Source organism: Nomascus leucogenys, chromosome 8 (assembly GCF_006542625.1).
Source record: "Nomascus leucogenys isolate Asia chromosome 8, Asia_NLE_v1, whole genome shotgun sequence".
Lineage (NCBI taxonomy): Eukaryota > Metazoa > Chordata > Mammalia > Primates > Hylobatidae > Nomascus > Nomascus leucogenys.
Window position 1 is genome coordinate 111,613,366 of NC_044388.1, and position 26,958 is coordinate 111,640,323.

The 26,958-nt window shown below is 53.6% G+C and overlaps 2 protein-coding genes across 5 annotated transcripts in view; both read left to right on the top strand.

The window, feature by feature from the left end:
• Positions 1–1,008: 1,008 nt before the first annotated feature.
• On the top strand, positions 1,009–7,019 carry LOC100583692 (glycodelin). Of its 4 annotated transcripts, none has more exons than XM_030816486.1 (7): positions 1,009–1,143; positions 1,540–1,679; positions 2,066–2,139; positions 4,332–4,442; positions 5,480–5,584; positions 5,855–5,900; positions 6,618–7,019. In XM_030816486.1, exons 1-6 carry the CDS (start codon positions 1,048–1,050, stop codon positions 5,869–5,871), a joined length of 543 nt encoding a protein of 180 aa, XP_030672346.1. In that variant the 5' UTR covers positions 1,009–1,047; the 3' UTR covers positions 5,872–5,900; positions 6,618–7,019. The 4 variants fall into 4 exon arrangements, with proteins under 4 accessions (XP_030672346.1, XP_030672345.1, XP_030672348.1 ...); XM_030816485.1 differs by having other exon boundaries at positions 5,855–5,871; XM_030816488.1 differs by having other exon boundaries at positions 1,606–1,679; positions 5,855–5,871.
• Positions 7,020–25,229: 18,210 nt separating this feature from the next.
• Positions 25,230–26,958, top strand: part of LOC100587022 (glycodelin-like) — a 6,650-nt gene continuing 4,921 nt past the window's right edge. Inside the window, exons 1-3 of the mRNA XM_030818394.1 lie at positions 25,230–25,325; positions 26,134–26,273; positions 26,910–26,947. Of these exons, the coding sequence (XP_030674254.1) occupies positions 25,230–25,325; positions 26,134–26,273; positions 26,910–26,947 (274 nt within the window). The remainder of the gene's footprint in view (positions 25,326–26,133; positions 26,274–26,909; positions 26,948–26,958) is intronic.

A 26,958-nucleotide genomic window follows, 5' to 3' on the forward strand; every position in this document is an offset into this window, starting at 1 on the left:
TGCCTACATGCTGTGTGTGTGATTACAAATCCTGAACTTCCAGTTTCGGGTTCTGTCTACTCCTTGACACTGTGTGGGAACACGGTGGATTTTTGTGCGATTGCCCTTGCTGACCTCACTCAGTTCTAGGAGGGGTTTTGTAGAGTTCTTGCAGTTTTGTACATGGGCAATGATATTATATGGGAATAGGGACAGGTATACCTCCCCCTTCCCAATCTGCATGCCTTTAGTTACCATTTCATGACTAGCTGCCCTGGCCGGAATGACCTGCTCTGATGGATGGGAGAGTGGGAGCGGACACCCGTGTCTTGCCTCAGGACTCAGGTGCTCTCCAGGGAGTGAGATACAGGCTCGATTGTAGGTTATAAAGTGATGCTTCCCTGTGGGAAAAAGTGCATCCAATATAGACTGTAGGACAAAGTCTGAAAGTCCACTGCCTCCCATTTCCACCCCGTCTTGCCTGTGAGTCAGAGAGAAACAGCACTAACAGGCAGTGTGCACCTGTCCAGAGGCTGGCTGTTTGAGGGACACAGGTGTGCACACCTGGGGATGGCTGAGTGGAAGGTACAGGTCAGGATTATGACCATGCAGACAGTCACCCACTGGCATGGCATCTGTGGCATCCTAGGGCGGCCATGGGGCTCTCAGGCCCTCTGCCTGCCCCACAAGCCATACCCCTGCCCTAGGCACAGCTATCCTCAGTGCTGGCCTCTGACCCGACATTGTCCAGGAGCCCCAGCTCAGAAGGTGCTCCCATCGCTGGCTGCCAGCCTGGACCCGACCCAGGCCCCTCCCACCTGAGGCCCTGCCGGGAACTGCCCGGCCCGGACACAGAGGAGGTTCCCATGTGGACGCAGGGAAGAGCCTCCCATTGTCCCAGTGGAGGAAGCTGCCCACAGGCCGAGGATGAGTCACGGGTTCGAGGAATCGCATGGCGAGGCTGTGGGCGGGGCTCTTGCCTGCCCTCCTCCTCCATAAGACCCCTGAGCCCACAGTGCCTCGGCATCCGTCTCGCTCCAGAGCTCAGAGCCACCCACAGCCGCAGCCATGCAGTGCCTCCTGCTCACCCTGGGCGCGGCCCTGGTCTGTGGCATCCGGGCCATCGACATCCCCCAGACAATGCAGGACGTGGAGCTCCCAAAGGTTTGAGGCTGGGGGAGCGGGTGCTCTACCGTGGGAGGCCTGGGGCGGGTGGGAGCTGTGGGAAGGCGGGAAGCCCAGGATCTCAGAAACCTACAGGAAGCGCAGAATGGATGCCATGACGTCAGGAAGCCCTCAGCCCTGCTCTCCATCTTTAGGGTGGCCTCTCTGGTTTCCCAGCATCCTAGGTGACTCGTTATTTGGACTTTGGAACACTCCTGAGTTAGCACACACTGGTCATTTTAAGTACAGGAAATCCCATAGCCCAGCGTCCGGTAGACAGCAGACAACCATCCAATGCTCACTCTACCCATCCCAGTTAGACTCAGCCCCGCCTGCACCAGGTGCAGCGAGAGCCACGGTGGGGTGGGACCGCTGTGCAGCCCAAGTCCCCCTCAGTTGGCAGGGACCTGGCACTCCATGGCCATGGCGACCAACAACGTCTCCCTCATGGCGACACTGAAGGCCCCTCTGAGGGTCCACATCACCTCACTGTGGCCCACTCCCGAGGACAACCTGGAGATCGTTCTGCACAGATGGTGGGTTCCTCGTCATTGAGATGGGCTGGGTGGGGGCTCAGTCTCCCACCGCAGGGGTCCAGGACTGGGTGGGGTGGGCAGAGCTGGACTCAGCCCCAGGCATTTGCTGACAGCCAGGGACTTCACTGTGGCCCCTCCATGAGGGTGGGGTGGAAAACTGGGGCTCCAGACGTTCCCTGTCCCCTTGGATCCCCTGCCCCAGGCTCTGGGCCAACAGCCAACCACACAGTGCAGCCCCAGGTCAGACTGAGGAGAAGGTCTGGGCGGCTGCGGGCTGCAGTGCTCCTGGGACCCGGGGAAGTTCCTGCGGTGACCTCATTTTAGGGGTGACAGTGAGGACAACTCCAATTCAAGTGGCCACTCATTCTATTGTCACCACCTTTCAGGGAGAACAACAGCTGTGTTGAGAAGAAGATCCTTGGAGAGAAGACTGAGAATCCAAAGAAGTTCAAGATCAACTGTGAGCGTCCCCAGGCCCCAAGGGCTGGCTCAGTGCTGGCAGCTGGCCACACTCTCCCAGAGGCGGCTGTGCTAGGGGATGAGGGAGTGGGGTCTGGCCTGTCCAAACTCTCTCTGCTTCAGGGAGTCAGAGTGTTTGCTCCAGTCGACCTGATGCTGACCCCAGAGGCATATTTTACCTGGAGGGCAGGGGAAGCACTAATTCTTGGCATGACAGCGACTGGATGTGGGTCTGCACTGTGCCCAGGCACAGGGGACAGGCGCTTTGTGTGAACTGTTCACTCTGGCCTCACAAAAGGCCAGGGAGGCTGCAGGCGAGCAGGTGGGCAGGTGGATAGCTGGGCAGGTAGGCAGGTGGGCAGGTGGGCAGGTGGGTAGATGAGCAGGTGGGCAGGTGGGCAGGTGGGCAGGTGGGTAGATGAGCAGGTGGGCAGGTGGGCAGGTGGGTAGGTGAGCAGGTGGGTAGGTGAACAGCTGGGTAGGTGAGCAGGTGGGCAGGTGGGTAGGTGAGCAGGTGGGTAGGTGAACAGCTGGGTAGGCGGGCAGGTGGGCAGGTGGGTAGGTGGTCAGGTGGGAAGGTGAGCAGGTGAGTAGGTGGGTAGGTGAACAGGTGGGCAGGTGGGCAGGTGGGTAGGTGGGTAGGTGGTCAGGTGGGAAGGTGAGCAGGTGAGTAGGTGGGTAGGTGAACAGGTGGGTAGGTGGGCAGGTGGGTAGGTGGGTAGGTATACAGGTGGGCAGGTGTGTAGGTGAACAGGTGGGCAGGTGGGTAAGTGGGTAGGTATACAGGTGGGCAGGTGGGTAGGTGGGCAGGTGGCTAGGTGAGCAGGTGGTTAGGTGAACAGGTGGGCAGGTGAGCAAGTGGTTAGGTGAACAGGTGGGCATGTGGGTAGGTGAACAGGTGGGTGGGTGAACAGGTGGCCGGGTGAACAGGTGGGCAGCTGAGCAGGTGGTTAGGTGAACAGGTGGCCAGGTGAACAGGTGGGCAGGTGGGCAGGTGACAGGTGGGTAGGTGAACAGGTGGGTAGGTGGGCAGGTGAACAGGTGGGTAGGTGAACAGGTGGGCAGGTGGGCAGGTGGACAGGTGGGTAGGTGAACAGGTGGGTAGGTGAACAGGTGGGCAGGTGAACAAGTGGGCAGGTGGGCAGGTGAACAGGTGGGCAGGTGGACAGGTGGGTAGGTGAACAGGTGGGCAGGTGAACAGGTGGCCAGGTGAACGGGTGGGCAGGTGAACAGGTGGGCAAGTGGGCAGGTGGGCAGGTGAACAGGTGGGTAGGTGAACAGGTGGGCAGGTGAACAGGTGGGCAGGTGAATAGGTGGCCAGGTGAACAGGTGAACAGGCGGGCAGGTGGGTAGGTGAACAGGTGGTTAGGTGAACAGGTGGTTAGGTGAACAGGTGGGTAGGTGAACAGGTGGGTAGGTAAACAGGTGGGCAGGTGGGTAGGTGAACAGGTGAACAGGTGAACAGGTGGGCAGGTGGGTAGGTCAACAGGTGGGCAGGTGGGCTGCTGTTCCCATGGGCCTGGCTGCCTCCTGCTCACTCTGGGGCTGCAGCTCTAGCCTTAGGCTGAGCTCTCAGGCCTCTTTGGGGGAAGAGAGAGGGGCTTACAGCATGTCCTTGCTCCACTGAATTCTTCCTAACAATTTGCAACATTTTGTTCTATTTTGTTAATTATTATTTTTTTTAAAAAGACAGAGGTGGTGAGGGTCTGGGGTCTCTTATCCCCTCAGGGGCACATTTTCCCAGCAAATACAGTTTGCTTCTCATGCTTGGGACTTGCCTCAGGCCTTTCTGACCCTGCTCGCCCTCCCCAGAATCGAGCCACTCTCCAAGGTCCATTTCTTCTCCCTCTTCCCTCGCCCGTGCCCTGTTCCTGTGCCATCTCCTGCCGTCCTCACCCGTCCATGACTTCTCATTTGGAATCTTTCCAGGTCAGAGCCTCCCTGCCTGCCGTGTCTGCCTCTCCACTGCACACCTGGCCTCTCCCCCTCGGCCGGGGCTCCATGGCCCTCCAAATTGCTTCTTCTCTCCTTTTCTCCCTGGCTTCCCTGACCATGGCCCACACCAGGGGCCACGTCCCATGGTGTCAGTGGACGAGGAAGCCACTTAGTGTGGTGGGACGTCCACACGCCTGCGCAGGACTCTGCTGAGACGGAGACTTCATCTTCCTTTTGGTTCTTCTCTTCTTTCCCCAGATACGGTGGTGAACGAGGCTATGCTGCTGGATACTGACTACGACAATTTCCTGTTTCTCTGCCTAAAGGACACCACCCCCCTCATCCAGAGCATGATGTGCCAGTACCTGGGTGGGTCTCACAGCACATGAGCTCGACGTGGGTGAGAGGTAGCAGCTACGTACGTCCATGGCTGGGAACCCTGAGGAGCTGACGACTGGCTTCCTGTCCACCTCGGTGCCTCTGGGCTGGTTTTTTCTTTCTTGGCTTTTTTATTTGTTTGTTTGTTTGCTTGCTTTGTTTTTTTGAGACAGGGTCTCATTCTGTCACTCAGGCTGGAGTGTAGTGGCCCAATCTCGGCTCACTGCAACCTCCACCTCCCAGATTCAAGTGATTCTCGTGCCCCAGCCTCCCGAGTAGCTGGGATTACAGGTGCGCCCCACCATGCCCGGCTAATTTTTGTATTTTTTGGTAGAGACGGGGTTTCACCATGTTGGCCAGGCTGGTCTCCAACTCCTGGATCAAGTGATCCACCCACCTTGGCCTCCCAAAGTGCTGGGATTACAGGCGTGAGCCACCGCCCCCGGCCAGGCTGAGTTTTCTCCAGTGGTTCATGGAGTGCTCTGACAAAGCAAGGAGCTGATATGGGGCCAGTGGGACGGTCGCCAGTCAAGCAACTGGGCTTGGTGGAAAGATTAATACTCACTGGATGTCCAGTCAAAACGCCCTGAAACCTACGATGCTCTCGACCAAACGAAGGCCGGGAATACCAAAATAGCCACATAGGCACAGCCCTTCCCCATGTTTCTGAGCGCAGAGTTTCCTCTGGGGTCACACAGGTGTCTTCTTGATCAGCCTCAGCCGTGCTTGGTGAGAGCCGGGCACTGGGGGAGGCAGGCACTGTGCTCTCCTCCTGTGACGCTGTAGACGCCATCCTGAGCTGTGCAGAGGGGGCCGGGCCGAGGAGTGGGAGCTGGGGACAGGGAACCTGGAGGCGAGGTGGGCAGAGCCCCGGAGACCACCCTAGGGACCTACTCCAGACCAAACTCTGCCAGACCTCGGAGCACTGGGGCCTCCTTCTCTGCCTCCCTCCTCAGGCAAGGCCTCTGGAGCTCCCCAGCTCTCATGGAAGCCCCAGGGGCCCAGGACTGACCCAGCCTCTTCCACAGCCAGAGTCCTGGTGGAGGACGATGAGATCATGCAGGGATTCATCAGGGCTTTCAGGCCCCTGCCCAGGCACCTATGGTACTTGCTGGACTTGAAAGAGATGGAAGGTGAGCTCTGCGCAGGACACGCCCAGCCTCAGCTGGAGGAGAAGCTGCCTCTTTCTCAGCCCGAGCCCCCTGCTGGCTCTGTAGGACTCAGGTCACTCCTTTTTGGCCCCTCCCCTGTTCTCCTCCAGCCTCGTGGGGTGCAGAGCCACCCTGAGGTGGGGTCCCGCCCTCTCCCGCCATCCTTTCACCCCCTCTCTAGCCCTGGGGCTGCTGTGTCCGCAGCTGTCTCTTCCCTCGCTGACGCCTCCACTGCCCCATCTCCTCCCACAGAGCCGTGCCGTTTCTAGGTGGGCTCCTGCCTGGTCCTGCCTCCTGGGTAATGTATCAGCCTTGCCCACTGTCTGCGGCTGCCTCTCTGGGCCCCTGGGACAGACCCCACTGTGTCCAGTTCAGGGCTGACCCTGCAGGAATGAACTGGGGTCTGGTCTTGTGATTCCAGAAAGCCAGGCTGCTGACGTCCCTGTCCACGAGCCCAGCCTGTGTCTTGCAGCCATTGTATTAGTCACGGGCTCGTGTCCTACAGTCGGACCTCATGCTTTCTTTTGGGGTTCGGGGTGTTGGTTGGAAATGGTGGGGGTTATAGGAGGAGGAGGGAGGATGGTTACATGGAAGGGCATGAGAGGATGGGGACCTGCAGGTCTCGGTCCCACATTCTTTTTTTTTTTTTTTTAAGATGGAGTCTCGCTCTGTCACCAGGCTGGAGTGCAGTGGCCCAATCTCAGCTCACTGCAACCTTGACCTCCTGGGTTCAAGCGATTCTCCTGCCTCAGCCCCCCGAGTTGCTGGGAACACGGCGTGTGCCACCATGCCCAGCTAATTTTTGTATTTTTAATAGAAACGGGGTTTCACCATGTTGGCCAGGATGGTCTCAATCTCTTGACCTCATGATCCGCCCCGCTCAGCCTCCCAAAGTGCTGGGATTTCAGTGCCACATTCTTAAGGGGGTGTCCTCAAGCCCACCACATCCTTCCAGGGCTCCCCTGCAACATCCTGCTCTTCCTCCCTCTACTTAAGTGACCGGTAAACCCAACAGCTCGCCTCCGCCTCCAGGAAGACCAAACTCCCACCCTTCCACACCTCCAGAGCAGTGGGACTTCCTCCTGCCCTTTCAAATAATATCCACAGCTCAGAAGACGATGACGTGGTCATCTGTGTCCCCATCCCCTTCCTGCTGCACACCTGCACCACGGCCATGGGGAGGCTGTTCCCTGGGGGCAGTCTCTGGCAGAGATGATTAATAAACCCATGGAGCATGTTCTGTCTGGATGCGCAGTCACTGCTGGGTGTGGGATTCAGGGACAAGGGTCTGGGGTCAGGGGCAGGCCCAGGCCACCGCCTGGCAGAACCAGAGCTGCTACAGACGCGTGGGCAGCTTCTAGTGGAGAAAATACCTCAAGTTTCTTATCTACAAAATAAAAGGGTCCACTTTCACAAATTTGTGAAATGTCTAGAAAAATAAAACCAGGACACTCATATCAGAATTGATGAGCCCAGAGGAAAACTCATAGTCTTTAATACTGAAATGGGTTAGCAAGAAATAATTAAAATCAATGAATCTGTAATGAGCTCTTGTTAGAAAAAAAAGCGTTAGAATAAGGAAAGTAAGAAAATAGAACGAAGGAAGATAAAAGCAAAAATGACAAAATCAGAGAAACGTATCAAATTCATGCACCTGTGCCCCAAGGTGGGGAGGGGTGGGCATGGTGGGATTTAACTCACCTGTCAGAAACACCTGGGAAAAAAAAGTCCAGCAAGTATCAATGACCACAGATTAAGAGAAAATAGATTAAAAGAGTCATAAGGGATTATGCTATTTGACTCTAGAATATATTTTTTACAATCCAAAAGAGAGGATTTCAAGGCAAATATAAGCATCCAAAACAGATCAGAGAAGACTGGAGACAAAGTAGAGTAGGTAAGGACCCTTCCCAAGGCAGACAGACAGACACGGTCAGGGGTCTGTGTCCCAGCCCGGCCCCCAGCATCAAGAGCAGCCGGGCAAGCAGCCAGGGATCTCCTGCTCCTTTCAGGAACACGTGAAACCAGGCAACATGAAGAGTCCCAGGCATGGGGAGGGGGCAAAGCTTCCACACTCGTTTCTAATGCTGGCAAAATATCTCCATCAAAACTCCACAAAACCAGGCCCTACCAGGAGTAACTAGTGCTTGTGCAGCAGTAAGGAATGTCCGCACTGTCTATATAACAAACAGGTCATTTTAACCCAAGCATTGGGGCTCACACCTGTAATCCCAGCACTTTGGGAGGCTGAGACAGGCAGATCACCTGAGGTCAGGGGTTCGGGACCAGGCTGGCCAACATGGTGAAACCGCATCTGTACAGAAAATAAAAAAAATCAGCTGGGTGTGGTGGCAGACGACCTATAATCCCAGCTACTCTGGAGGCTGAAGCAGGAGAATTGCTTGAGCCCAGGAGGCAGAGGTTGCAATGAGCCAAGATTGCGCCATTGCACTCCAGCCTGGGTGACAGAGCGAGACTCTGTCTCAAAAAAAAAAAAAACCCAAAAAACAACAACAAAACTCAAATAGGCCATTTCATTCTCATGACTGCCCATGGGGCAGAAGCCCTTACTGTCTCATTGCCCAGTTGGTGGGTGGCACACGGACTGGCAGGGGGTCTAATACCCACACACACAACCATTGCACCTGCTGGCTCCATCACCACACCACCCTGTGTGTCGATGCAAACACCCTGAACAGTATCGGTGCCCCTGGAACCCAGTCACACAGTGAGAGAATCACAGAGGCGTCTACCTGAGCTTCACCCCCAGAAGACATCTCTGGACATAATTGTGTAATTAAAGGATCAAGAATACTATGATTTCTCTGCAGATGCTGGAGTCTATTAAAAACATTAAAACCCCTTCCCTTTAAGTTCTCTACAAATGGACACAGAGTAAATCTCGAGCACATGTCATTAAGTGAGACAAATGAGGCGAAGAGGCAGGTACGTGGTCTTTGCTGACTTTCATGTAAGAAAGAATGGAATTAAGACTGTCCACACCTATTTGGAAAAAGACACAGGAGGAATGAACAGAAATTAATGAGTATGGTCATCTCTGTGGATAAAAATGCATGGAGAGGGTAGGAATCTAAGTCAGCCTTTTGTAAGTGTAACTTTCATGCAGTTTTAACTTTTGAGCCAGTTAACATTTTATATATTTAAAATATAAAATTAAAATAAAAAGTAAAAGGCGACAAGCCATAAAATGAAAACAGAAACAAATGAAACTAAACCCTAAAATCGACAATTTCAGAGGAAAGAAACTGCTTCAGGTAATTGTTTTCTCCAGTGAAGTGTTCTCCTTGGCTGGCTGCAAAGCAATCCTGTGTGAGGCTTGATCACTTCCAGTATTAGTGGCTGTAAACAGGGATGGAACACACATCGTCATTACAAAATCTGTGGCTGGATCTCACACACACCGTGTTGTTAAGAGGATGTTAATCGTGCTACATGACAACTACCTAGCTGCCTGCTGCCAGGGCCTGCCGAGAGACCCTGGCATCTCGTTCTCTCTGATGGTACCCCAGTTTATTCACACTTTGGCCTCTTTTGGAGTATATTCTAGAGCAAAAGGCATTGCCAAGAAATCCTTACTTCAACCCAGTAGTCACATCCATGTTAGTAATGATATCAGTGTTCTATCAGTCAGAGTCCAGTAAGAAACAGCACACAGGAAGTAGATAGTTGAGGGAGGACTCACATACAGAGGTGTGTCCTTAGGGAGACAGGAAAGGATAATGCAGTAACTTGGGGCTTAGGAGTAGCCAAACCCTTGCCATTTATAGTCACTAGAGGATAAGGGGGATACAGGGTTTTCATGGTGACTGGAATAAACAAAACAAAGACAGGAGGAACAAAATAGTGTCTAGAAGACATCATAGTCATTGTAGAAATTTAATAGTTGATAAGGGAATTATTTCAAGCCAGTAGCAAAGTATGTCTTATGTAGGAAATAGTATGTAACTAGTTGGTATCAGTGTAACGCTTGCCCCATAAGATGAGTTAGGGAATGTCCCTCTGTTTGCAATTCGTGGAAGAGTTTTTGAAAGGTATTATTGCTTTCTCAAATGGTAGGATTTACCAGTGAAGCCAACTGGGGTTTGAGATCTTGTTGTGGGGAGGGTGGTTAGGAAAATTTGTATCTACAAATTCCATTTCTGTAAGGTCAATTCTGGTGATCCATTGTTTCTTTAATAAGCTTGACCCTTTGCATATTTCCAGGAATTTATCCATTTTGTCCAAGATTTCAAAATTATTTTCATCAGGTTATTCGAAGTATTTTCTTTTTATCCTTGTAATGTCCATAGGGTCTATAGTGGTGTCCCCTTTCCTTATTCCTGAGAGTAATCATTGGTGTCAGCTCTCTGCTTTTTCCTCATTAGTCTGGCTTGAGATTTATCCATTTCATTAATCTTTTTGAAGATCAAACCAGCTTTCAGTTTCACTGATTTCTCTATTGTTTTTCTGTTTTCTATTTCACTGATTTCAGCTATTATATTGAGTGTTTATTTCCTCCTGCCTGCTTTGTTTTAGACAATTCTTTTTCTAGTTACTCAGATGCTAGCTCAGATTGCTGAATGGAGGATGTTTATGTTGTTGAATATAAACACTTAGTGCTATAAATTTTCTCCAAAGTACTGCTTTAGTTCACCCCGCGTATTTTAATATATTTTCCTTTATAACATTTTTTAAAATTTATTTATTTTCTTAGAGATGGGGTCTTGCCTTGTTGCCCAGTTGGTCTCAAACCCCTGGGCTAAGATGATCCTCCCACCTCAGCCTCCCAAAGAGCTGGGATTCCAGGCAGGAGCCACCACACCTGGCCATATTTTGTTTTCATTTTTTCTCAACTCAAAATATTTTCTGATTTTCCTTGTGAAATTCATCCTTTGGCTACTTAAATATGGTTTGTTTTGTGAAAGGAAATTAAATTTGGGACCCCAAACTCATTTAGCCAAAGGGAAAAGTCACGCTAAGAACTGGGTCACACAAAGCTGCCTCCCCACTTCAGTTACTAAAGAAGACGGCATACGAGATGAAAGGCTACCCACCTCCCCCTATTTTGCCCACAAGGAAATTCCTGGTGAGCTGTTAGAACTTCGCCATGGCGATGCAAATTGACAGCTTATCTTTGCAGGTGCAGTCACCCCAGCTAGCCAGACACAAATGCATATCCAATTGTTTCCGCTGCCCCATTGTGTCTCTGTTATCTTATGTAAAATGCAGATTCCCCACATTTTTCCTCTGCCCCTCCACTTCCGTTTGTATGAAAACTGTGTGCTTCTCAATATCCCACCCTTTCCCCTTTACATTTGGAGCCCTCAAAATCATCTTCAGAGAAAGGCATAGACCTGTCTCCTGGGTGCATCCTTAATTTTGGAAAATAAATTTCCTAAAATGATTGAGACTTGTCTCATCATTTTCTTTGATGGACAGCTTCATCACCAAACATCTGCAGATTTTCCCTATATCTTTTTGCTATTGATTTCTATTTGACAAAAATACAATTCGTATGATTTCAATTTTCTTAAATTTGGAGGAACTTGTTTTATGGTCCAGGATAAAATCTCCCTTGCCAAATGTTCTGTGTGCTCTTGGAAAGAATGTGCAACCAATGATAGGTGGTTGATAGTTAATCGGTTGAGACAACGACCAAGCCTTCTATATCTTTATGTTCCGTCAACTTTTTCTTTGTTACTGAATGGGGAGAGTTGCAGTCTCTAGCTACAACTATGGCGTTATACAATTCTCCTTTCAGTTATATCAGCGTCTGCTCCACGCATTATAAAACTCTGTGATTCATTGCATTCACAGATTCTCTTGATAAATTTATCCTTGTAAAAGAATGTGTATTTTGCTGTTACTGCATGGAATATTCTCTTATTTTTACATGTTTGAGAGGCATTTGCATTTTTTTCTGTGAAGAATTAAATCATATCCTTTGTCAATTGAGTTCTTGGAGTTTTTCTATTGACTTGTAGGAGCTCTTTATATATTAAGGAAATTAGATATTATTTGTGCTACTCAGTTGTTATAAATAAAGTTTCCGTGCACAAAAGAAATAACACTCAAATAAAAATTTTTCTTTTTAATTCTCAGCAAAGGCAAGTTACTTCTATAGAAGGGTGCACCCTTATAGATGGAGCAATGGTGAGCACACACCTGGATAAGGGAGGGGAAGGCATTCTTATCCCTGACTCATGTGGCCCCTGCTGCTGTGTTGTTCCACTATTGGCTAGGGTTAGACCACACAGGCTAAACTAATTCCAATTGGCTAATTTAAAGAGAGTGATGGGGTGAGTGGTTTGGTGTGAAAAATGATTATGACAGAGCAGGTAATCAGAATGTAGTCAGGGTGGAGTAGGCAATCAGAAAAATCAAGTACTTGGCACAATGACATCTCATTCTTGCCACCTCCACTGAGGCAATGTGGAAATAGCAGTGACTATGAAAACAGGTCACATGGCACCAAAAATGGTGTTTGAGAGAAGGAATGATGGAAGGATGGATGGATGGATGGATGGATGGATGGGTTGTGGATGGATGGATGGATGGATGGAAGGATGGATGGATGGATGGATGGGTTGTGGATGGATGGTATATGGGTGAATGAATGGATGAATGGATGATTGGAAGGAATAGAAGCCATAGGAGGAGTCAAAAGTGATACTGAACATGAAAGCACCTTGGCAAGCGGGAGAAGTCATGAAAGTGAGAAGATAAATGACCTATTCAATGTAAGTAAATGAAGCCATCTACCATTCATCCATCCCTCCACCCATCCATTTATCCATACATCAATATATAATATCCATATCCACCCATCCATCTACCCTTCCGTCTATCCATTCACCACCTCTCTACCCCCATCCACCATCCATCCATCTGCCAATCCATCTCTCCATCTAATCATCCATCCATCTACCCATTCATCCATCCATCCATCCATCCATCCATCCATCCATCCATCCATTCATCTATCCATCCATTCCATCCAATCATCCATTCATCCATCCATTCATTCTGTTACCGGATGGTGCTGTGCAATTCCAGGCTCTTGGTGTCCTGAACAGAGAATTTGACGTGGCACACACAAATAGCAAAGCAAGCAGCAAAAGTTTATTAAGCACAGCAGCACTCTGAGAGAGGAGAGAGTGGGCTGACCTCTGCAAGATGAGATCAGCATTAGTTTGGTATACTTTGGGTCTTTTTACGTGTGTCTTTTTTTTCTTTTCTTCCCGAGGCTGCCTAATCTTTAGCCAACATCTGCCTTTTGATTAATAGGTTGGTTGCTTAGTTACTTTGGCCTTGTGCACTTGCTCGTTGCCTCTATCCCATAATTTTAAGTACATAAATGATATGCAGTCCATATGCATGAGCTTTAATGAGATGATTATCATACAGGGTCATGATAAGGATACTTTTTCTCTCTACTGTGCATGCCTATCTTTGAGGAGCTGCCCCTTACTGGTTTGGTCCAGATCTTGCTGGCCATGGAGTTTCTTTACTTGCTTTTTTATCTTACTTTGGTTTGGCTGCTCAGTTTCTGTCTCCTACTTTGCTTCTTGCTCACCCGTCCCTTTGCCTTGCTTCTACTCTCTGCTTTTACTCATTCTGCCTTTTATCCAACTTCCAATTCCTTTTATTATTTTCCTGCCTCAATTCCACACACTCCTCTGTCCATCGACCCATCCATCCATCCACTCATTCATTCATTCCATCTAATCATCTGGCTACCCATCCATCCATCCACCCATCCATCCACCCATCCATCCATCCATTCACCCACCCATCCATCCACCCATCCATCCACCCATCCATCCATCCATCCATTCACTCATCCATCCATCCATCCATCCATCCATCCATCCATTTATTTTATCCGATCATCCATACATCTACCCATCCATCCATTCGTCCATTTATTCATTCCATCCAATCATCCATGCATCTACCCATTCATCCATCCCATCCAATTATTCATCCATTTACCCATTTATCCATTCATCTATCCACTGAATATCCAGAATCAGTAAAAGAGTTCAACCAATGGGGCTGAAGGGGAGCACACTAGGAGGCGCATCAAGCAATGTACCTTCTTTTTTCTTTTTATTTTTCTTTTTTTTTTTTGAGATGGAGTCTTGCTCTGTCATCCAGGCTGGAGTGCAGTGCTGCCATCTCGGCTCACTGCAAGCTCCGCCTCCCGGCCTCACGCCATTCTCCTGCCACAGCCTCCGAAGTACCTGGGACTACAGGCGCTCACCACCACCCATGGCTACTTTTTTGTATTTTTAGTAGAGACGGGGTTTCACCGTGTTAACCAGAATGGTCTCAATCTCCTGACCTCGTGATCGACCCACCTCGGCCTCCCAGAGTGCTGGCATTACAGGCGTGAGCCACCACTCCCGGCCGCAGTGTACCTATTTTTAAAACACTAATGAAGTTGGGGAATAGAGAAATGGCAGGGAGATTGGACAGGAGGAGATAGGTCTGAAAAATGAGTCATAACTTACAGGCTAAATGGAAAGGCCAACTGGAGGAGGATGGAAACATTGCTGGTGACACCCAGCGGTATTTGTCGAGGTGTGGGCTTGTGCAGGGGTGTCCTGAAGGTCAGAGCTGTGGGGCATCAGGAGGGAGGTGTCCATTTGGCAGCTACATTCAAGAACCTGGAATTCAGGAGATGCACATCCAGGACGAAGCTTTGGAAGTCAAGAAAGGGCGCCCAAGACACCAGAAGAGGCTGAGATCCCCCAGAAAAGCAACAAAAACAGGAGCCATTTTGGCATGGAGAGAGATGGAGGGCGGGAAAGGGAGATGGTGAGAATTGGGGGAGGAAGGCGAGAGAGGAAAGTGGAGTCCAAGAAAAGCCTTCCCTGGGAAGCACAGAAGGGGCCTCGGGGCCTGGGGCTGAGAAGCCAGTCAGGAAAGGACAGCCGGACACGGGGCTTCGGGGCCTGGGGCTGAGAAGCTGGTCAGGAAGGGACAGCAGGACATTGCCTCTGCTGGTTGTGGGTTCAGGGCTGACGTGGCTGTGACGCACTCTGCTCAGGGTTCAGTGGGGCCTGGGTGCAGTGGCGGAGCTGTCACTGCTCACATCCTCATGGAGCCACGTGCCAGTGATGGGGATAGATTTGCAGCCAGCAGCACAGCCAGACACGAGGGGCTGAGAAGGAGCCAGCAGACCATGTATTTGTTGTTGTTCTAAGAAATCTTTTCACTCCTCCTGCTTTGGTGACATTCTCCCTTGAGGTGGAGCTTTAGGAAAACAGGCTCCAAGATGGACAAACAAGATGCTTTACAGAGTGGTCAGTGTTTTTCCGGCATGGCCCCACCTCTGCTGGGATGGTCCGTGGCCATTGTGAAAAACAAGTGAGTTGGAAACTCACCCAGTTCCCAGTCAACCCAGAGTCAGGGAATAAATGGACAACCAGAGAGAGCCAGAGTCGCCATAGCCAACCTGGCAGTGCAAGCCCGGAGCCAACACGGGGCCACAGCCACGATGCAGCCACTCCCGCTAACCCTGGGGCTGAGCCTGCTTTCCACGCTGTGAGCCCAGGGGACCCAGGTGGTTCCTGCCCCTGCTGAGAAGGTGAGAGCCTCAGGAGGGTGAGGTGGGCACACACGAGAGCCACTTCCCGGGCCATGGTCTCCAGACCCTGGACCGGATGCCCAGCCTCGCACCCATCGCACAGCAGTGACCCAAGCCCCAGGGGACGTCATCAGCTGAAGGGTCCCCCTTGTGCCTTTGGTGGTGTCCCCTAGGTAGAGAAGGGGGTGCCAAACAGTGCCCCAGAAAACTCACTCCTGTAGGCAGAGCTGGTGTCTTCACTGCGGGGTGACTGCTCAGAGGCCAACGGGCATCTTGGTGAGGTGAAGATCCCATCCCAGCTCACCCAGCCTCTCCTAGGGGCAGGGTTTGGGGAGGGTTTGTTGAGTACCTTCATCTCCCACAGACAGCTTCTCCCCCTGGGGAGTTCAGGATTGGTAGAAGCTGTGGGGAATCCCCCTTTTCTGAGTTTTCATTTTGCAAGGTCAACGCGTCAGGGGTCGTATAAAACCCATTCTTGGCCGGGCACAGTGGCTCACGCCTGTAATCCTAGCACTTTGGGAGGCCGAGGCAGGCAGATCATCTGAGGTCAGGAGTTCGAGACCGGCCTGGCCAACATGGTGAAACCCCGTCTCTACTGAAAATACAAAAATTAGCTGGGCATGGTGGCACATGCCTGTAATCCCAGCTACCTGGGAGGCTAAGGCTGGAGAATCACTGGAACCCGGGAGGCAGAGGCCTCCAGTCTAGTCAAAAAAGCAAGACTCGGTCTCAAAAACAACCAACCAACCAAACAAAACCCCACAAGTTCTTGTCAAGATGAAGTGACTTTTACAAGTTCATGGAATTATCAGAGAAAAGACTTAAGGGCGGCAGGTGTCCCGAGGTCTGGTCCTAACCTCCCCAGGGGTCGCCATGGCCTTGACTTCCTGAGACTCCTGGGCCTCTGCTTGGGCTGATGTGGCCTGGACACAGGAGCTCCTGGTGCTCAGGCTGGTGGACCCGGCCCCCCAGCACCTGGACCCCCACAGCTGTGTCCAGGATTCCTGCTCCACACAGCCTCCCTCCCTTCTCTGAGAGCCGCTCGGCCTCTGGCCACACTCTCCTCCCGCCAGGGCCTGAGGACCTCTCCCCACTGCCTCACCTGCATTCCCACCTCCTCCACGGCCTCTGTCCCCTCCCCAGGTCTCAGGGACTCGTTCTTTCAACCCAATGCTCATCTGTGGCTTTTGGGCCTGGGAAGTCCCCACCTGTGCACCAGAGACAGCACAGTCCAGCAGCGTGGGACCCCAGGGAGGCGGGAGCCTGCACTGCAAGAACAGACACGAGTGGCCAGGCCCAAGGCCTGCGCGCCCAGGGCGGGACTGACCGCTGCTTGCTTTGGGAGAATACTGTTGAGTCTCATGCTCAGAGACACCAGGGACAAGCAGGGGAAGGAGGCAGCACTGGTCACCTGTGGGCTGTTCACACGCAGCAGCCACGGGTGTGGGCATCTGAGGAGCTGGGCTCAGCCAGCGCCACAGCATGTTGCTGATTCTTGACCGGTCGACACCTGAGCTCTGGCCCCTTTGGCCCCGGCTGTCTTCCTGTCTCATCCCCCAACATTAAGGCTTGCCCTGGTCCTTCAGGCCTCACAAGAGGGCCCCTGTCCCAGCCCCTGGCCTGGCTCCACTTCTGCTGATGGATGTGGGGCTATCAGGGACCAGGACTCCTGACTGCCCCTTGAATATCTCTGTCTAGTTTGCTTTGCAACAAAACCCCACACCCTTTTCCACTGCCATTTCTCTCTCTCTGTCTCTCTCTCTCTCTCTCTCTCTCTCTGTCTCTCTCTCTCTGTGTCTCTCTCTCTCTCCCTCCCTCTCTGTCTCTCTTTGAGATGGGATCTTATTCTGTCGCCCAGGCTAGAGTGTCACCCATGGCTCAAACATGGCTCATTGCAGCCTCAAACTCCTGGGCTCCAGCAGCCCTCCTGCCTTAGTCTCCCATGTAGCTGGGACTGCAGGCACATCCCACCATGCCCAGCTCATTTTTGTATTTTTTGTAGAGATGGGAGTCTCACTTTGTTGCCCAGGATGGTCTTGAATTCCTGGGCTCAAGCGATCCTCCCACCTCAGCCTCCCAAAATGCTGGGATTCCAGGTGTGAGCCACAGCGCCTGGCCTCTTTCCCTCTTATTCCTTCTTCCACCCTTAGCCGTTTCACAGTTAATTCCCACATCCTCAGAAATTTGTGTCATGCAGCAATGGTGTCTGCTGAAACGTTGGGGGAGTCGGGAAAGGCTTGGCCTCCCTCCCCACATTCCAGTGACTATGGCATCTCCCTATAGGTGGAAGGACTGTGGCACGCCCTGCACTGGGCGCAGGACAGGGAGCTACTTAAAGAGGAGACAGCTCACCCTCTGCCACCATTCTGGATCCAGCGCTTCCAGGGTAACTTTATGTTAAAAATTAATGTAAGGTGAGTGCCCGGTGGGGACATGTGGGGTGAGTGAGCGGGTTTCTCAGGCTCTCGCTGCCATCCAGGCCCCGGGCTGATGGAAAGGAGGTCACTGGCCACTCTTCTTCACCAGGCTGCAGCCACTTTGGAGTCCACCTTTCCGGCTTCTAACAGTTTCAGTCAGCAGGTCCCTTTTTAATTGGACCATGTGCTAAAGAACGCCACACACGGAGGGCTTGCTCAGGCTCCGGGCTTAGCCCAGGACCTTCCTGCTCCAAGCGCCTCACCACAATCTCTCACAGGCACTTCTGTAAGGTAAGAAGTCCAGCAGCCATGGGTTTATTGTTTTTCCTGTAAAACAATAAAATCTGGTAGGGGATTAGGCATGCATGCTGTCACAGACCTCTTTGCCTAACATAAGGATGGTAACCTTAGTGCCTTTGGTGTTACAAACCATTATTCCCTGTGGCAGCTAATTATTAGGAGATGTTCTAAGAGTCAAAGTTTCATTCTGTGGGCTCGTCGTTGAGTCTTGGGGTGGCTGGGCCCCAGCACCTGCTAAGGACTGTCAGAACACCCCTTCTCTGACTTCTGGATGCCCCAGGTCCCCTCTCCTGCCAGGAGTCACTCCCTTCCTCTAGGGCGACACCTCATGTCAGTCCCAAGGCCAGACCCCTTCTGCCTCCTCCTTGGCCTCTGGAGGCCAATCCTCCCGTTTCAGTGATGGCTCCACGTCTGTGCCCTGACTCCTGGGGTGGATGTCCTGAGTGCTTCCTCGCTGGGACAGTAGCTCCCTGGGCCGCCAGGGGCTGTGTAAGAGGCACCCCGAGGGCCTGCACCTGCCTTCGGTGCTTTAGCCCCGTTGCTTCCAAACGATGAAGAAACCTCCTGGAGTGCAACTGGTGCCCCTTTGCGGCTGCCCCGGCCTTGGCCATTCTTGAGAGACCCGCAGGCGGCAAGCTATGCTCTCGTGGTGCACCTGCCAGTCTCATAACTAACTTCCCTGAAGAAGAACACTGAGCCGCTCACAAAGGCGCTATTTCCTGTCACGGGTGCTGAGCTAAACTGAACCCACGCCACCAGGCATTTGCCCTTCAGCCTCACGCAGACACCGCGCCTGCCTCTGTGGCATCTGCCCGGTGGAATCGGCCCGTGGATGCAGCGCCTGCCCTACGTGGTGTGCCCATCATGGCACGGGAGACACATAAATGCCAGGTTATGACGGTGCTAAAAGAAAAAGCAAAGTGCTAAAAGAAAAAGACAAAACAAACAGGAAGTGACATTCCACACGGACAAGCTTGGGCTCCCACGGAGTGAGGGGCACACCAGCATGATATTTGTTGGCAGAACATTCTAGATCAAGGCAGCAGGCCGGCCCACACCAGCGTGTTTGTGGAGGAGCAGGGCCACAGTGGCGGCAGTGGAGGAGGCGGGGGATGAGATCTCTCAGGGATTCCAGAATCCGCCTCCCAAGGCGGGAGCTCAGGCCAGAATGGCCAGGGGAAGGCCTCGTGGGGGGATGGGGGAGCGTGCGAGAGAGAGGGGGGCTGGCTGTGTTTCCATTGTAGTGAAATAGGCATGACGTAAATTCACCATCTTAATCACTTTTAGGTGCACTGTTCAGTGGCATTAAGCACATTCACATTGTTGTACAACCATCACCACCCGCCATTTCCAGAACTTTCCACGGTCCCAAGCTGAACTCTGTCTCCATGGAACACTCACTCCCTGTTCCCCATCCCCAGCCCTGCACCCACCTTTCCACTTCCTGTCTCTGTGGACCTAATGACCCCGGGGACTGCCTGTGAGTGGAACCACGAGACGTGTCCTTTCGTGAGTGGCTCATTTCACTCTGCGTAATGTCCTCCAGGCTCACGAGTGTTGCATCAAGGGTCAGAATGTCCTTGTCAAGGCTGAGTAGTATTCCACTGTCTGTCTGGACGGACCACAGATTGTGGCCATTGTCCATCCATAGGCACATAGGGTGGCTTCTGCCCCTCGGCACTGGTGGATGATGCTGCCGGGAACACAAGTGTACAAATACACCGTGAAGACCCTGCCTTCAGTTCTTTTGCCTATAAACCTAGGACTGGAGCTGCTGGATCCTCTGTAATTTTGTTTAATTTTTGGCGGAACTGCCATACTTTCTTCCACAGATGAAGTATTTTGGCTTTTAAGAGACCCTGTTTGATGCTGCATTTGGAGCCATCTTGGCACGTTCTGTTCTGCCTGCTGGGATAATGACGTTGGTGATGACTGAGCTCCTCTGGGGACAGGTAACCCCCGAGTGTGCATGTTCCAGGCCCCGGCAGGACTAGTGAAGCTCAAACTCACACTCACGAGTCCATGCTGCCCACCCCGTTGCTGGTGCTGCTGCAGGAGAGGGGTCCCGGGGAACACAGGGCCACGATGGAATGATGCTGAAGAAGCAGTGTTGCAGCCACATCAAAGCCCCTCGACCCTTCCTGGCTCCGGGATTTCATCCTAAGAAAAGCAATTTCAGCCGGGCATTGTGGCTCAGACCTGTGATCCCAGCACTATGGGGGGCCGGGGTGGTCAGATCACCTGAGGTCAGGAGTTCAAGACCAGCCTGGCCAACATGGTGAAACTCCTTCTCTACTAAACCTACAAAAATTAGCCGGGCATGGTGGCGGGCACCTGTAATCCCAGCTACTTGGGAGGCTGAGGCAGGGGAATCACTCGAACCCGGGAGGCAGAGGTTGCAGTGAGTCGAGATGGCTCCACTGCACTCCAGCCCGGGCGACAGAGCAAGACCCTGTCTCGAGAAAAAATAAAAAAAGAAAAGAAAAGCAGTTTCCTGCTTCTGCAATGACAGGCCAGCTCCCAACTTAGTCCTGGTGAGAGGGGTGGGGACTCAGTGCTGGGTGGGCCAGGCCTTGGGCTGAAGGGCTGGGGTCTCTTCCCAGGTCCCACTCCTGGGTCAGCGACCCAGTTAAGTTGCCTCCTCCGGGCCTCAGTCTCCCTCCCCAGGTGGGCAAGGCCAACTGCTTGAGGCCAGTGGTTGCTTTTCTTTCTTTTTAAATGGTTTTCTGTGGAACACTGTTCCTGGAAATGAAGTGTGCCCTGAGAAGCAAGCTTTGTTCCAGCGTTCACAGGAATAGGCCGGAGCCTCTGAGAACCTGCAGGAAAGACCCCCCAAGCCTGGCAGGACCCAGCACATCCCGAGCTTATTGGAACATAGGACGTTTTGTTTCTTCCTGGCTGACCTCCTTTCACTCGGCCTGCCCCTGCTCTCAAAGCCAAGCCCTGCCTGTCCCATAACAGCCAGGTCACCGTGTCACCTGTCTAAGATGCCTGTGCCAGGGTCCTGGGGCCACCTAACAAAGTACCACCCTCTGTGCAGCTCCTAACCACAGGCATTGACTGTCTCCCAGCTCGGGAGGGCAGAAGTCCAAGATCAAGGCGTGGGCAGGGCCACGGTCCCACCAGGATCTGGATCTGGGGGAGGGTCCCTCCTCATCCCTTCTGCTGGCTCTGTGTTCCTTGGCTGCCTCTGTCTTCACACGGTCTCTTCCTTGTGTGTGTCTCTGTGTGTGTCTGTATGTCTGTGTGTATCTGTCTGTGTGTGCCTGTGTGTGTCTATCTGTGTGTGTGTGTCACTCTGTCCGACCGTGTGTGTGTGTGTCTGTGCCTCTGTGTGTGCATCTGTCTGTGTCTCTGTATGTGTGTATCTCTGTGTCTGTGTGTGTGTCTGTCTCTGTGTGCATGTGTCTGTGTGTGTATGTGTGTGTATCTGTGTGTGTGTCTGTGTGTATCTGTGTGTGCCTGTGTCTGTCTGTGTCTGTGTGTATGTGTCTCTGTCTGACTGGGTGTCTGCGTATGTGTCTGTCTGTGCGTGTGCATCTATCTGTGTGTGTCTCTGTGTCTGTGTGTGTGTGTGTGTCTGCCTGTGTGTCTGTATCTGTGTGTGTATCTCTGTGTCTGTGTGTGTGTCTGTCTCTATATGTGTGTCTGTGTGTGTGTATGCGTGTGTGTTTGTGTGTCTGTCTGTGTATATGTATGTCTGTGTGTGTGTCTCTCTGTGTCTGTGTGTGTATCTGTGTGTGTGTGTCTCTGTGTCTGTGTATGTGCCTATCTCTGTGTGTGTGTCTCTGTGTCTGTGTGTCTGTGGGTGTCTGTGTGTGTGTCTGTGTGTCTGTGTGCCTATCTGTGTGTGTCTGTGTGTCTGTGTGTGTGTGTGTCTCTGTGTCTGTGTATGTGCCTATCTCTGTGTGTGTCTGTGTGTCTGTGTGCCTATCTGTGTGTGTGTCTGTGTGTGTGTCTGTGTATCTGTGTGCCTATCTGTGTGTGTGTCTGTGTGTGTGTCTGTGTGTCTGTGTGCCTATCTGTGTGTGTGTCTGTGTGTGTGTGTCTCTGTGTCTGTGTATGTGCCTATCTCTGTGTGTGTGTCTCTGTGTCTGTGTGTCTATGGGTGTCTGTGTGTGTGTCTCTGTGTCTGCCTATCTGTGTGTGTCTGTGTGTCTGTGTCTGTGTGTCTGTGTGCCTATCTGTGTGTGTGTCTGTGTGTGTGTGTCTCTGTGTCTGTGTGTGTCTGTCTGTGGATGTCTCTGTGTGTGTGTGTGTCTCTGTGTCTGTGTGTGTGTCCTCTCCTCTTCTTACAGGGACACCATCTGTGTTGGAGGTAGGGCCCCCCCATTCCAGGACGACCTCGTCTTACTCATCCACCTGCAAAGACCCCACTTCCAAGTGAGGTCACATCCTGAGGTTCCGGGTGGACTGGCACTTTCAGGCAACATGATTCAACCCTGTTCATCGCCATTTCCTCACCTGTAAGGTGGGAAAACTAGGAAGACTGAACTTGGAGGATCATTGCGAGAATTCAGCGAGCTAGCACAGGCGAGGCCCAGAAGCCGCCCTGAGCGCGGCAGCAGAGGCGGGACATGGGTTTTATTAAAGCCTCGTCCAGCTCAGGTCCTCCTTAGGGAGTGTCAGAGAATTCCATTTCCCTTCCCACTTCCAGCCCTCTTTACTTCAACTTCCCACAAAGTGTCCACGGGAACAGGAATTGCGATCCACAGGCAAGAGCCTCCCTGCGTGGGGTGGCCAGGGTCCTGGGTAGCACCTGCCCCAGGGAGAGCAGAGGCCATAGGTCACGTCCCTCTAGAGGCAGCTCTGCGCAAAGCTGCCCGCAGCAGGACCACAGCTCAGGAGGTTGCCTGAGCGAGGACTGGGGCCACCTGAGCCACCTCCTTCTATTGCTGCCCCCACCCTTGGAAGGGGGAGTCTTGGGGCCAGCCTTGGACCTGTCGGCTGTCCCGCAGAGTGATGATAAATGGGGTCCTTTGGAAATAAACCAGAAGAGAGAGCTGGCAAACAAAAGCTCATCTAGGAGACCCCTCACCTCCATCCCAGATGCTGAAAATGGCACGCACGTAGGCAAGGCCCCAAGCGCAGGCTGCAGGCCACCTGCAAAGACCATACGAGCCTGGGCGGGGGACAGGGCAGATCCTCCAGGTCTCCCCACCACTGGAGAGGAGGCTGCTCCCCTCACAGGACACATGGGAGGTGGCTGCCTGCCCCCTCCTTGTTTCCAACCCCCACCCTGATCTCAGTCCTCCCCAGAGATGAACAAGTCCATTGTTTGGAATGGAAAGCTCCAGGCATTGCATCTGCTGCACACAGGTACACACACACACGGGCACACACACACAAACAGGTACACACACACACGGGCACACACACACAAACAGGTACACACACACACGGGCACACATACACAAACAGGTACACACACACGGGCATACATACACAGGTACACACATACACGGGCACACACAGATATATACATGCACATGGGCACACGCACACACATTCACATGGGCACACAGATAGGTACACACACACACGGGCACACACAGGTACACACACACGGGCACACACAGGTACACACACGGGCACACACAGGTACACACACGGGCACACACACAGGTACACATGCACATGGGCACACAGGTACACACTCACATAGGCACACATACAGGTACACACATGCACATGGGCACATGCACACACACAAGTACATGCAAACGGGCACACACATGGGCACATGCACACAGGCACACACAGTCACACAAGCACATGGCCACATGCACACAGGTGCATGGGCACACACACCTGCACACACATGCGAGCACCAGCACACGGGCACACACACCTGCACATGGGCACACACACGGGCACATACACACACACACAGGCACATGCACACTGACATACACACCTGCACACACATAGCACACGAGCACACACACAGGCACATACACACAAACACACACCTGCACACAGACACACACAGGTGCACACGGGCACACACACCTGCACACAAGCACACACAACTGCACACAGACACACACGGGAACATGCACACAGGCACACACACCTGCACACAGACACACACTTCTGCACACGGACACACACATGCAACGGGCACACACACACAATGCACACAGGCACACACACACACAGGTATGCACACACAGGCACACGGGCACACACACTCCCCTGTGGGTGTTGGTTTGCACACGTGGAATCCTGAAAGACACGTTCCTCTGCAACTTGCATCATCCCTCCCAAACCTAACCAGGACACATCCTCCAGCAGCCTGCGCTCCGGAGTTGCTCATGGCCCTGGCTGCAAAGTTGAGTGGGACAGAAGCACCTTGGTAGACTTAAAATTCCAGTGCTGCAGCCATGACCCACCACACGCATCCACGTGGAGCACGCTTGGGTGTGCTGCGCACACGGCCCCTTCCACGTTCCCCACCCCGGGCCATTGGGCACCCTCGTTTTGATCGTCACCACCGCTGTGGTCACTCTCACTGTTGTTGATTGTACTTCACAGCAAAGACTTGAGGCCAAGAGCACCGCACACTGGGGTCCTCAGTGTTTCCCCTGAACCTGACTCCACCCGGGGCCCATCCTAGCTGGAGGGCGCTGAGCAGGGAAGGAGACGCTGTTCCCGCAAGGCCGTGGCCGAGGGTGCTGGAGGAGCTGCTCTCCGAGCCAGGAGAGGAAAACAGAAACACGAGGGAGATCGGGAAAGAGCAAAGCCTTTCAAGGAGGCCTTGCCCAGCCGGGCCCGGCCGGCAGCTCCTGGCGCTGGTGGGCACGGTGGGAAGAGCCCCGGCTAGGGCTGCAGCCTCGTGGCCCCTTTGTGGAGCAGACGGCTGCTCACTGGCATGACATCTGTGGCATCCTGGGGCAGCCATGGGGCTCTCGGGCCCTCTGCCTGCCCCACTGGCCCTACCACCGCCCCCAGGCACAGCTGTCCTCGGAGCTGGCCTCCAATCCCCCATCTTCCAAGAACCCTGACCCAGAAGGTGCTCCCACCACTGGCTGCCAGCCTGGACCCGACCCAGGCCCCTCCCACCTGAGGCCCTGCCAGGAACTGCCCGGCCCGGACACAGAGGAGGTTCCCATGTGGACGCAGGGAAGAGCCTCCCATTGTCCCAGTGGAGGAAGCTGCCCACGGGCCGAGGATGAGTCACGGGTTCGAGGAATCACATGGCGAGGCTGTGGGCGGGGCTCTTGCCTGCCCTCCTCCTCCATAAGACCCCTGAGCCCACAGTGCCTCGGCATCCGTCTCGCTCCAGAGCTCAGAGCCACCCACAGCCGCAGCCATGCAGTGCCTCCTGCTCACCCTGGGTGCGGCCCTGGTCTGTGGCGTCCGGGCCATCGACATCCCCCAGACCATGCAGGACGTGGAGCTCCCAAAGGTTTGAGGCTGGGGGAGCGGGTGCTTTACCGTGGGAAGCCTGGGGCGGGTGGGGGCTGTGGGCAGGCGGGAAGCCCAGGATCTAGAAGGCCGAGGGTCAACAGAGGAGGCTGTGCTGTTAGGGCCCCTGTGAGCTTCCCAGGGCTGGCCTCCCGCAGGCTGCAGCCCGAACAACAGAGCCGATTCTCACAGTCCTGGAGGCTGGAAGCGCGAGATCAAGATGTCGGCAGGACTGGTTCTCCTCCAGGCTCCTCTCCTTGCCTTGTAGATGCCGTCCTGCCACTGTGTCCTCACAGGGCCGTCCCTCCGGGTGTCCGTGTCCTAATCTCCTCCTCTAAGGACCCCTATCAGACCGGGTCAGGGCCACCCTAATGACCTCGGTTTAACTTCGTCACTTCCTAAACCATCCTAGCTCACATTTGGAGGTGCTGCGGTCAGGACTTCAACATATGAATCTTGGGGGCACAATTCAGCCCCTAGCAGGGCCTCTCTGTCCCCCAGCCTTCCTCCAGCCCCAACCACATGGCTCCCCAGGATCCAAATATTCCCCTGACACAAGGCGATGGGCTCTGCCAGGTGCTTTGATGGGCTCCAATGAGTTTAGCTGGAACATTTCTGGGGCAGCAGGGTCGGGTCCAGGGCTGGGTGAGGCCCCCTCTGGCATCCGGACCATGCAGCAGCCTAATGAGTCCAGTCCAACTCCTGCACCGGCCTCAGGGAGCTGGGGACAGGTGGACTCAGCCTCACCTGCACGGGGGACAAGAGCCATGGTGGGCTGGGGACCTCCGTGCAGTTCAAGGCCCCCTCAGTTGGCAGGGACTTGGCACTCCATGGCCATGGCGGCCAGCGACTTCTCCCTCCTGGAGACGAAGGAGGCCCCTCTGAGGATCTACATCAGCTCGCTGCAGCCCACCCCCGAGGGCAACCTGGAGATCGCCCTGCGCAAACGGTGGGTTCCTCGTCATCGGGGCTGTGGCTGGCGGGGGTTCACTCTCCCACAGCCGGGGTCCAGGACTGCGTGGGGTGGGCAGAGCCAGAGTCAGCCCCAGGCGTTTCCTGATGGTGCAGGGGCTTCACTGTGGACCCTCCATGGTGCCAAGTGGGGTGGGGAATGAAGCTCAGGAGGTAGCCTGTCCCTTCAGAGCCCCTGCCCAACGGCTCTGGGCCAACCTGGCCACACAACGCAGCCTGGGTCAGTCTACGGAGAAGGCCGGTGTGGAGGCCAGGCTGGGCTGCTGCGGTCTGCGGTCTCCTGGGACCAGGCAGTTCCTGTGATGATTGCCTGCGCCGTAGCCACGGGCTGGGGGAGATGAGGACATGAACCCCGCGATTGCTGCATGAACCCCAGGACCACTGCTGCCCACGGTCATGGCTGCTGACCTCGGGGGCCCAGGGCGCTCCCTGGCTCCCTCTGGCCTCCCCTGCCTGGTCCCGGGCCACATGTTAGGGGCTTCCTGAGAGCAGCGTTTGTCCTGGTGACCAGCACTTGTGGCCTGGAAGCCCCTCTCTCCTCAGTCCGTGGAGTCTGGCCCCTGCCCCCCTCTCCAGGGCTGGAGTTTGGCCACCGCAGCATTTGTGCACACAGGTCACAGAATCAAAGCCCTTTCAGGGAGAGCAACCAATGTGCTGAGGAG

Excerpts from the sequence above, each read along its gene's own strand:
- LOC100583692 (XM_030816486.1), top strand. The coding sequence starts at position 1,048 with ATGCAGTGCCTCCTGCTCACCCTGGGCGCGGCCCTGGTCTGTGGCATC. Across the intron at positions 1,680-2,065 it reads GAGATCGTTCTGCACAGATG|GGAGAACAACAGCTGTGTTG; the intron begins GTGGGTTCCTCG and ends ACCACCTTTCAG. Across the intron at positions 2,140-4,331 it reads AAAGAAGTTCAAGATCAACT|ATACGGTGGTGAACGAGGCT; the intron begins GTGAGCGTCCCC and ends TTCTTTCCCCAG.